Genomic DNA, 12,351 nt, shown 5'->3' with positions numbered 1-12,351 from the left:
TCTCCACAGGTACCAGTCACACTCATGACCATAGGCAGGCTGTCTTAGTTAGGGTTTCCATTGCTGTGAAGAGACACCATGACCAAGACAACTCTTATAAAGGAAAACATTTAATTGGAACTGGCTCACAGTTTCAGAGGTTCAGTCCACTAATAGTGGGAAGAACGGCAGCGTCCAGGAAGACATGGTGCTAGAGAAGCCAAGAGTTCTACATCTTGATACAAAGGCAGACAGGAATAGACTGGCAGCCACAGGCACCTAGGACTGCACTGGGTAGAGCCTGAATATAGGAGGAAGCCTGCAAAGCTCGCCCCCTAGAGACACACTCCTTCTAACAAGGCTTCACCTCCTATCAGTGCCACTCCCTATGGGCCAAGCATATTTAAATAACCATACAAGCAAAACAGAAATATATATAAAGTGAAATGAAGTTTTGTAAACTTGAATGTTAAAGAAAATAGAACAATATAAGCTTTCAGCTGGTTTATTCATATATATATGGAATAGTATGATGTATGGTATAAAGGGATATTTAGTAGCTCCATGAATGAAAGTGGAAAGAAACAGTCTAACCATTAATATATATATATATATATATATATATATATATATATATATATGTGTGTGTGTGTGTGTGTGTATGTATATATACATATATAATATATAATAAACATATGCTATACATTAATATATAAATTCCAGAGGTTGCTTCATACACTAAGCATTGTATCTGTAACCCTGTGAGAAGAGCTTCACCTAGAAGATACTTTGCCAGCAGCAGTTCTGCTGGAAGAAAAAGAGCCATCCTTCTGATTGGCTCTCCTTACTGAACATTAGCACTCACGTAGTTGCGATTCTTTTCCTTTTGTGCTATTAAGAGTTATAAAGCTTATTGGGTGCTACCATTACCATAATAACCTTCACTATCATTCAATTTATTACAATCTATTTCCCATTCACTAAGCTAATGTGAAAACTAAAACAGATGTAAAGAGTGAGGAAGCTCCTAGAGTCAGCGGATCCCTGCTACTGCGTGCACCAGCAGCTGGCCCATCTGGTACCAGCTCTGCTCCCTGGCGGCAGTGCTCTGTCTGCCTTTCAGCTGTTTGCCAATCCCTCCTCTAGCTGGTGGAGAACCGTCCTTTAGGTTTTTGAAAGTCTCTATTACTTGTATGAAACAATTCTTGCTCTTACTTCCCCAGCCATTGTTCCGAGGCATTCAGGTGAGCATTAAGTCTCACGAACTATTTTGTGACTTGGGTTGCTCCTTGGCACACGAGTTCACCAAGTCTTACTCCCAGCATTTAGCGCACGTTCCTTCTCCTTGCCAGTGCTACTTTTCCTCAAGATTTAATTGTAACACAAAGTATTCTTTCTTCTAGCAGACTATATATCACGAGAGTATGAATCTTTTTTCTTTGAATCGGAGTAGGAAAGCTGCTACTTCTTGTTCAGTCTCAGGTTCTGACCAAGGCTGACCACAATTACCAAATAAAGAGCAGGTTCCCTAAGTTTTAATAACACTTTGGTCATAATTACCGCCTTTACACTGGCCATAATTCCTAAGTATACAACCCCAGTATTTAGTGGAATTTTTTTCAACCGGTATGTTTGGGAGTAAGTTCCCAAATACATTCATAATTCATAGATATAAAGTCAAAGGTAGGAATGATAAATATATGGTTTCATAATATTGATAGAATGTGACTGAAATTTATTTCTTACGTGTGTCTTCACATCTTCACTTAATTTCCTTTTTGTAAATGTAGGCTCTTTGGGTCACTGATCTAATTAGAATTTTAAAAAGACGTGTTAGAGAAGATAAATATGTTAGTGTTTAATTTCCATTTAGGTTTTATTATAAAAATGTGGAAATTACTTTGAAACTCAATTAGATCACTCAGAATTCATGTTCTAGTAGCTACTTAAAAGGTGAATGCTTGTTGGTAAGTAGAAGGCACAGCATTCTTGTGTCTCTTGCTGAGGGGTTAAAAACATAAAGATCTGAGCTTTCTTTAGTCTATACAGGCAGGCACTCTGACAGGGCTGGTTTGCTGTGTCTGACTGTAGTAAGAACCTGTGTGTGGAATGTGTTCTCTTATTTTATTTGAGATAAACTTGATTTTTGCAATCGACTTTAAAATTTTTATATACTTTATTATCTAAAACTGTAAATAAGCAAAGTGTACTCAACACTGAAAACTTAAAATCTAACCTGAAGCTTCATGGCTTACGTTTGGAACACCAATTTTAACTAAACAGAAGTTCTTTTGGTTGTATAGACTTTGGACCTGTCTAATTTTTTTTTGCTGTGAAGTTTTTATTTACGTTTTACTTTAAATAAATTATGATGTTTGTAATGGTTTACTTGTGATGCTTATATTTTTATAATACAAAACATCTCATCAATCTGTTCATATAGAGAATGCACCACATATGAATGCATATGGAAAATGTTGGTAACTCGCAAACACATACACATAATTTTAAGGGAATAAAAAGTATCAATTTAACTCAAGACTCCTTTATTCCACTTTGATTGCCCCTTCTAAAATTCCACTTAATTGGTAGTAGACATAACTTCCATACATCTTGGTAAAAATATTCTCAAAGAATTAATAAAAATCCACACTGATAATTCTGTGTCCGGGCACCAGTGACCACACCTACATTTCATCACTCATTTGGAACACCATGCCAAGGACACATCGAAACCCTGCTTACATGCTGATGTTTTGCTAGGTTCTCTGCCACCGATTAGTATCAGACTATATGTCTAATGTGTGCCCTATGGAGATAATTTGTTGGGTAGATGCTTCAATTGATACATTTACCTGTTTCTACGTTCCTAAAACATGAGTACAGTGATACGAACATCATATTAACATAGATTTACATAGTCCTACAAATTTTCATATGTTATATTTCATTTCATATTTCAGTTCCAAATATTTTATAATTTTCATGCAATTTCATTTTCACATACATGGAAATATATTTTTCACAAACGCTTGGAGATTTCCTAGCTATTCTATCTATTGATTCCTAGCCCAGTTCTGTTTTCTTTTTCTTTCTTTCTTTTTTTTTTTTTTGGAATAGGATGTGATGTTTATTCATTGCAGTATTTCCAGACATGGTTTAGCATGGGATCTGATGCTTACTTGAAATTAACACAAGTATCTGCGGCATCGGGTGTAGCATCAAATGCATGAAAGTTGTATCAACTATTTTCATTGCTTTGTTCAAATCTATATTCTTACTGAATTTTGATGCCTTGTTCATTTAACTGCCAAGAGATATATGCTAGGAATCTCAAGTAAAATTGTGGATTTTAGTAATATCAGCTCTTTCTTCTTATAAACTGAGGTCATTCTTTCTTAATTAAAAGAAGCTTATTCACACACACATATATAATATATCTGGTAGGTTTATTTTTATCTTTATAAAGTGTTTTCCTTATATTATAATAATAGTCTTTTATATAGTGTGCACTTTATCTGGTGTTTATGTAATTATATCAGCTTTTATGTATAAAGTTAAATCTCATTCTTTACAATGTATTGCACATACAAGAGATTAAAGAAAACAATATATATTCACAAAATATATTTGACAATGAAAATGTAAAATTTAATGTGATGCTCCATGCCTTTCATTCCAATTGCCTGTTATAATTGTATAGAAAATGCTCATTCATTTGTATAGACTCTGAGTCTAGTTAATCTTGGTGTGTAATATTTTATTAATTGCCAAGTTTTGAAAATAATAAAGTTAGTTAAAAAGAAAGGAAGGTAGGAAAGAAGGAAAGAAGGAAGAAAGGAAAGAAGGAAGGAAGGGAGGGAGGAAGGAAAGAAGGAAAGAAGAAAACAGAATGGAGGAAATACCTTGGGCACTGTACCCCAGGCTGGAGTATATGCCTGCAGAAGAGAGTTGGGAGTGGAAAGAGGTGCTCTCCTGTGTATTAGGGGTAGGGATAGGGAGAGGTGCTCTCCTAAAGGCAGCTTAAAGAGTTTTGGAATCAGGTCAGTTCTTAGTGCCCAAGGTTTTGATAAGGAACATATGAAGTTAATGCTTGCCTACTAATCTTTTAAAATCTTCTTTCATATTTAAAATAACTTTAGAGCTTTGAAATGTAATTGCATCATTTTCCCCTTTCACTTCCTCCCTCTAAATTTTTCTTTGCTCTCTTTTCAAATTCCTGTGTTGAGGTCTTCTGGGCTTCCCTTGTTAATTTCAATATGGCTGTCTAAACATCATCTACAGATTATCATAGATTTTTGATATCAAGTTCCAATTTGTAAAGATGATGAACAGAGGAAGGAAACTGAACCTCTTAATTACAGAACAAATAGCATCCGTTAAATTCAGCTGAGGCTGCTGAAGGCCAGAGCAGTGTGAAGCAGCATGTGAATGGAATCATAAGTGCTATCTGTCCTAGAGATGCAATGTACCAACTTAATCCCTGGGAATCTGTGAGCAGCCCAATGCCTTCCCTTCTGGACTCTCGTCCCTTCAGAATCTGCTCAGTCATATAAACCAAAGTAGCATCCATCTTTGCTACTTGTTGGATCTATATTATCTAGCAAGGGACATAACCAAACCCCAACACCAAAGAGGACAGGCAGTAGAAACTCACTATCCCAGCATTCTCTTACTCTAGCAGTAAAGATATGTTCTCATGATGTTGATGAATTCTACCAGAGTGGCTCATCCTCAATGTTCTCAACAAATTCTGGATCTGCCTTCATCCTCACACTCAACAGCTCAGGAAATAGCCTGCAGCACCCAGATAACACAAAATCACTTAATTTTTCATATTTAAAAGAATAAATGATAGTGTTCTTTTTGATTCATATGACCACAGAAATAAAATGGGTAAATGGGGCCCATGGAAGAATACAAGGACTTTGTCATGCACAAACTGGGCTCTGTATGGATAATAGGAAGGTACTTCTTCCAATATTTATTCATTAATGAAAAAGGGGTTTTTTTGTTTGTTTTTTTTTTTTTTTTAGAAATTTATACAGACTTTTTGAACTTTCAGGGTTATTCTTGAGTATTAATGACCAGAAGAATTCTTGGGATTTAATGGTTCAGATTGCAAAATGGTAGGAAGAAAAAAATGCTCAGAAGGTAAAAGGTTGGTGACCCAAAGGCGTTCAACCCTATTTTGGGAGAGATCTTTTCAAGTCTTTGGAAGTAGAGATAGCTCCAGAAGAGACATTTCCCTGGGTTTCTTATAACAGTGTAGCACTTGTGAATGAGTGAATTTTCCGTCATCTATTATTCCAGCCTTTTATGTTCAGCGTTTTAACAAAAAGATGCAATTCAATGCTTGGATCTAGAATAAATTAGCCCTGTGTCTCATATCTAGACTCTGATGAATATTAAATTCTTACATTTCCTAATAGCTATGGAACGTCTATTTGTGACAGTGCCCTAAGTGGAATTAGAGGATAATGCAATATTAATTGCTCCTAAACAGGTTAGAGTGTAAAAATCATCTTCTACACTAAATCTTTCTATGAAGGCAAGAAGCATCGAATTACTGCAGAGACTACTTACTCCAAGGGACAAGATGTCTTTTTGCTTAATTTTAGTGTAATAGAATCATACCACATATCAAGAAGCAGTTTTGAGCACATAGTGAGAAGGTTGAGATTAGAATGCTTATGAATTGTAGGATTGTATTTTTCAAAACCTACTTCAACAAGTGTATTTAAATGTTTTAACCTCTCATCTAGCCCACCACCCACCAGAGGAAAGGAAAAGTTAACAGGGCAAAGAATGATGTCTATCTGTTTAGAAATAGTTCTTTGGGATGAATTCTGTCTGTGTTGTCAGCATATCAGCAGTTCAGTGCACACAAAGCAGCAGCAGTAGCTCGACTCTCTTGCAAATACCATTCACAAATCAGCAGTGGCAGTTTGATTCAGAAGAAACCATGAGGCTTTTCCAGTTGACCTGATCCTGTAGAAGCAGCAAGAAGCTGCCAGAACACCACTTGAAGTTCTTGAGTTCATTTCTCTTTACAAAGTAATAACAAATGACAATCAACAAAGAGTGGCAAGATGAACCAATACTGCACAATATCTGTCTGCTCACTGTCTTATGAGTTATATTTATACCCATTCCAAACATCAAGTATTCTCTTAAGCATCCGCTTTAGAATGCCCTTTTCCTAGGCAGCTTCCAGAAAAGCCTCATGTGTCAGTTCTCAGCAAAACATCCTCCCATGTGTCTAATTTAGCATAAACATCCTCTGATAAGACAGTGCCCAGAAAAATAACGCATAACACAACTGAGGCTCCAAAGAAACCAGAAATTTTCATTTCACTGTGTCCTGCTGCTTTAGGAAGGATGTCAGAATCTGTTGTAGATAGCCCTGGTCTTGTATTTTGATGCTAATTCTATTCTCCAGGAAGGGACTGCAGATGAGGAGTGAGCCCCACCTTAACTTTTCTTTTTTTCTTTTTTTCTTTTTTTCTTTTTTTTTCATGTGCTGGGGCACAAAAACAGATAAATATAGTAACAAGTTTTATTTTTTCTTATTTTTTTATTTTTTAATTAGGTATTTTCCTCATTTACATTTCCAATGCTATCCCAAAAGTCCCCCATACCCTCCCCGAAACTCCCCTACCCACCCACTCCCACTTCTTGGCCCTGGCGTTCCCCTGTACTGGTCCCAGATATAGCTGTCTCTTGTGAGACTATGCCGGGACATAGCAAACACAGAAGTGGATGCTCACAGTCAGCTATTGGATGGATCACAGGGCCCCCAATGGAGGAGCTAGAGAAAGTACCCAAGGAGCTAAAGAGATCTGCAACCCTCTAGGTGGAACAACATTATGAACTAACCAGTACCCCGGAGCTCTTAACTCTAACTGCATATGTATGAAAAGATGGCCTAGTCGGCATCACTGGAAAGAGAGGCCCATTGGACTTGCAAACTTTATATGCCCCAGTACAGGGGAACACCAGGGCCAAAAAGTGGGAGTGGGTGTGTAGGGGAGTTGGGGAGAGGGTATGGGAGATTTTTGGGATAGCATTGGAAATGTAAATGAGGAAAATACCTAATAAAAATATTTAAACAAAACAAAACAAAACAAAACAAAAAACTTGTTACTCACCATTGCATACACTAGCAAGATTTTGCAGAAAGGACCCTGATATAGCTGTCTCTTGTGAGACTACTCTGGGGCCTAGCAAACACAGAAGTGGATGCTCACAGTCAGCTATTGGATGGATCACAGGATCCCCAATGAAGGAGCTAGAGAAAATACCCAAGGAGCTGAAGGGATCTGCAACCCTATGGGTGGAACAACGTTATGAACTATCCAGTACCCCGGAGCTCTTGACTCTAGCTGCATGTGTATCAAAAGATGGCCTAGTTGGCCATCACTGGAAAGAGAGGCCCATTTGACTTGCAAACTTTAACTTTTGAAATAAAAGCTAAAGCCAATGATTGGGCAGTAGGAGGGAAGGTGGAGCAAAAAAGTTTGGAGGAGCTGTGAGTCCCACCATGTGTTTTCTTTGGTTGATAGTTTAATCCCAGGGAGCTATGGGTGTACTGGTTAGTTCATATTGTTGTTCCTCCTAGGGGGCTGCAAACCCCTTCAGCTCCTTGGGTACTTTATCTAGCTCTTTCATTGGGGACCCTGTGCTCTGTCTAATGGATGACTGTGAGCATCCACTTCTGTATTAGTCAGGCACAGGCAGAGCCCTTCAGGAGACAGCTATATCAGGCTCCTGTCAGCAAGTTCTTGTTGGCATCTGCAATAGTGTCTGGGTTTGATGATGTATATGATTGTATAGGGGGTTTTCAGAGGGGAAACCAGGAAAGGGGATAACATTTGAATTGTAGAAAAAGAAAATATCTAATAAAGAAACGTTAAAAAAATAAAAAAATTTAAAATGCTGTAAAAAAGTTTGGGGGAGAAGGGGAGGTGGAGAGATGGGGGAGATGGAGAGGGAAGACAGAGAAAGAAGATAGAGGAAGACAAAGTAGAAGGAAAATGGAGCTGGAGCATGTGGCTTGGAGATGTTGCAAGTCATATGGGATCTAATAGATGGGAAGAGAGTAGTCTAGTGGCAGATCCATCCAATCTAGGCCTGTAGCTTAGATACCAATTAACTGAGTTGTAAATTCATTGACTGGGCTTTTTGGGTTAAAGATTTACTGCAACAAAAATCATTTCTGTAGAAACTGGAGCAAAACAAAGACTTGAAGAAAGACAGTGCAGAAGGCCTTGAAAGGAAAGAAAAGGGAAGTCAATGAAAGATGGAGCTATTCCATGAAGAACAAAAATGCTGGATTTGTGATGAACCAGTACATGGATATCTTGGTGTGGTGAAAATTAGACTGGAAACTCAGCTCATACCCACCAAACAGGGCAATAGGCATAATTAAGGAAAAACTGATTTCCTTAAATATAGCTTGTCATTCCTTCTTATTGCAGTATTTTCTTTGTCAGGGGTGCTAGCCTTTGTGACCAAGATACACAATCAAAGTGGAGAGTATTTCCCTTTTCTTCTTTGTAGTAGTTGCCATTTTGACTTTAGTCTAAGACAAATTTCAGGCTTTAAACAAATAATTCTTTCCTTTCCCATATCTCATACTTTTACAAACAGTTATAAAACCAAGTCTCAGGATCCAGTGTTCTATTTCTGCTATATAATCTTTGGTTCTAGACACATGCATGAGTGTACACACACAAACACACAAATGCACACATGCACACACACGCACTTACTTACTCACATGAACATGAATATGTGCACACTAATACATTTGATGATAGAGTTTTCATAAGTATTTCCATCTGCAAATATTGTTTCTTCAGACTTGATTTAGAAAATTAGTGTGAGAGGCCCCTTAGTCTTGCAAACTTTATATGCAAACTTTATATGTACAGGGGAACAACCAGGGCCAAGAAGTGGGAGTGGGTGGGTAGGGGAGTTGGGGGTGGGTATGGGGGACTTTTGGGATAGCATTTTAAATATAAATGAAGAAAATACCTAATTTTAAAAAAGATTAAAAAATTAGTGTAACATATTAAAATCAACTTTTAGGAAACCTAGTGGTTATTTATTTTGGAAGTGAGCATTATATTATTATATAATATTATTATATTATTACATAATATATAAACTTGGCTTAATAAGGTAATTTCCCAACTTTATAAACAAAATAAAACAAACAAAAATGAGATTAGGCAATCTGTCTTTTATTGGAGTCTTACCATATTGATTATGAAAGTCTATTATTTTAATTTCTATGAATTTATTATAAGGAGTTTTTCAATGTTTCCCTATCCATCTTTTCATGCCTCAATGTGAGATGATTATACAACAGATTTGCTGTCTTTTATTTTCTCCAAGATTTTTTTGGGGGCGGGGGTGGGGTCATTGGGATTGGTATTCTCTATCAGAGTGTCAAAGCATGAAGAAGAGAGTGTAACCAGAATTTTATATAGCACTTTTTGTTTGCTTTGTTGATGTTATACCATGTCCAACATAGGTTGTCTTGGAGGAATTCACAAAAATAGAAATCTCAAGTGTGCCATGTCGCTCAGAACCACAGATTGTAATCTGAAAGGTTTATGGGAGACATAAATGTTGAGCAGGATTTCAAGAACCATCTATAAGACAATGATATAGTGTTTAAATATGTTTACATAATTTATGTTTACATGTCTGTTAATAACTTTAAAGCCTTGAGTAGTTTTGTGGATCACTCTTTTGTCTCCAGGAACTCTGATCAATATTCAAAGGATGACAAAAAATGCAAAGTGGCAAACTTCAGTCAGTTTATAGTTTCTAGAACATCTAGCACAATAATACAAAGCATAGCATGTTAAGCCCACAGATGAAATGTAAAGCTTAAGCTGGAGAAAGACTCATTTACCATAGTGACAGGGTTTTGCTTTCAGATTCCTCCATCAGAATGTTGTTTGTGAAATGTTCATTACGCACTGGTAGAAGGGAACTGTGAATTATATCACCAAAAATACTCCAGAACTTGAAATGTTCTCAGTATAGTTGTTTTATAGATAATAGCAAGACACATAGCAAACCATCTGTTAAGTCCTGACTGGACATGCTGGTCAGCATGGCCAAATAATAAATTTTGATTGCTGGATTATTCACCATCTATGATGCCAGTCATGTTCTTTTATGAAACAGAAGACAAAGTTGACACAAAATAGTAATACAATTATCCATGTTTGCAAAACTAACTTAAAAACAAACAAACAAAAAACAACCCAAAAAAAACAAGAAACAAAAATCAAAATCAAATAAGCTGGGGACTTAATATAGAATACATCTACAGCTGTGCTGTTGTTGACCACTGCACTACCATGAAAATCTTGATATTTGAGAAACTGAATTTGAGATAAAATTTTTTCCCAGTGTGGGACTCAGATTTCTCATCTGTCCTTCAAGTCTAGAATTTCTAGAACTTTTGCAAAATAAAATTATACATTTTGTTCATAAAGCCTTTCTCTCCTCTTTTTAATATTATCTGTTTATCTCTACTCCTCCCCCTGCCCCCGTAGGTATCTACAGAAGAAGGCATGAATCTTGCTCGAGACTACAACTGTGCCTTCTTTGAGACATCTGCAGCCCTGCGATTCGGTATCGATGATGCTTTTCAAGGCTTAGTGAGAGAAATTCGCAGGAAGGAATCCATGCTGTCCTTGGTGGAAAGGAAATTGAAGAGGAAGGACAGCCTATGGAAGAAGATAAAAGCCTCCCTGAAGAAGAAGAGAGAAAACATGTTGTGAGGCTTTGCTTCCGCATCCTTCCTGTCTCTCCTTGTGGGTTTTATCAACCAGACAATTGTTCATATCTCCATCTCACTCTCTCTTTCTCTCTCCATCTCTTTCTCTTTCCCTCTTCCCCACTCTTCACACACACACACACACACACACACACACACACACATCTACCTGCAGGCAGAAATTAGACTTCTATAACTGTGTGTCTTGAGATAGTTTTATTTTGCCTTTAACAGCTGGATAGATTTTGTCAATCAGCTGGATAATGCTTTATAGATTTTACAATATATTACCAAATAAAATTAACATTCCAATTGCCTCATTTTCCTGTAAAGTGTAGCTTCATTTTGCATGCTGTCTGGTTATAAAGAAAATCTGCAAACTTGTAACTGGGATGATAAAAGGCTTAGGGGATCTGCTTTTGCCTGATAACCCTGGTTGTTTGCATTTCACAAATCTGTAAATAATGAAGAGGCTGGAATAGTTTAGAGAAAAAAAAATGTCCTTGTCTTCTCTTAAGTGGAAGAGTCTTGGTATTTCGTCTTGAGTCCTCTATAGATGAACATTAGAGAAATTATTCATGATAGGAACTGAGTTTGTTCTATTAAAATACTAAAATTACATGTCCCCATATTTAGTGCTCAGTCTGCCATATGCTTTATAGAAGTACCACAGTAAAGTTACTGTGATGATAGTCTGTTATCTGTTGTAGGAAGACAGCAATACTAGGAACTAGATGATACATGTGCCCAAGAAAGGACCCTTTGCCCCTCTCAATGAATCTTCTTAGAATTGCTTCACCTGCATAGTAGCCATCTGTCTGCAGCGATATGACCTAACATACTAAGTGTTCTCTTCATATTATTAAATTTCCTCTCTCATTTTCCATGAAGCATTACAAGAAGCTGACATCAGAAATGTTGTTGTTATTTGTCTTGTTATTTGTTCATTGTGTAAAATAAAATCTCTCAGTCACCCATTTTCCCCTTGTGCAAATTAGTTTGTTTAAATTCAAGCTCAGAGAGCAACCACTGGAAAGAATGATAATGGATGCGTGTAAGAGGAAACTGAAAAAGCTAAGCCTAAAACAGAATCCGTCAAAACAATTTTCATGGATTGAGGCCAGTTTTATCATAAATTAGGGAACAGTAGAATTGAGGGACAAGGGTGTCTTTCAGCAGTCAGTCTCTTTCTCTTCTTGGGCTCACAATGACCCTGAAACCGGATAAGTGCTGAGGATGGAGAAATGAATCACACAAGCCCTAGCTTCCTGTAGTGTAACATTCACCTGGCAGACTTACTCCACTGAAGTAACACTGGAGTCATAAACACGTGTAAAGGAAAATGATACATTTCACATGTTTACAAACAAGGAAAATACAGATAAGGGGTTATCAATTCCTACCTGTTGGAATAAAACTCAATCTTTCAGAATATTATATTTTAGAGTTACTTTATACTTTAGATTAAAATTCCTTTCTTAATCCCACAAGATTTCTCTGTTTGTGTGTTAGGTCTTAGGATAAGGGGTTGTTGTTATTGATCTCTTGTGGTGAGTTTTTCTTAAACC

At 36.9% G+C, this 12,351-nt stretch overlaps 1 protein-coding gene across 1 annotated transcript in view; it reads left to right on the top strand.

The window, feature by feature from the left end:
- Positions 1-11,758, top strand: part of Rit2 (Ras like without CAAX 2) — a 351,795-nt gene extending 340,037 nt beyond the window's left edge. The window contains exon 5 of the mRNA XM_021150801.3: positions 10,560-11,758. Within this exon, the coding sequence (XP_021006460.1) occupies positions 10,560-10,787 (228 nt within the window). The 3' untranslated portion in view covers positions 10,788-11,758. The remainder of the gene's footprint in view (positions 1-10,559) is intronic.
- Positions 11,759-12,351: the final 593 nt, after the last annotated feature.

The sequence above is a fragment of the Mus caroli genome, unplaced genomic scaffold (genome assembly GCF_978045245.1).
Source record: "Mus caroli unplaced genomic scaffold, Mus_caroli_1 scaffold_19, whole genome shotgun sequence".
Taxonomy (NCBI): Eukaryota; Metazoa; Chordata; class Mammalia; order Rodentia; family Muridae; genus Mus; species Mus caroli.
Note: the sequence above shows the minus strand (reverse complement) of the source record. Positions and strands in the feature narration are given on the sequence as shown.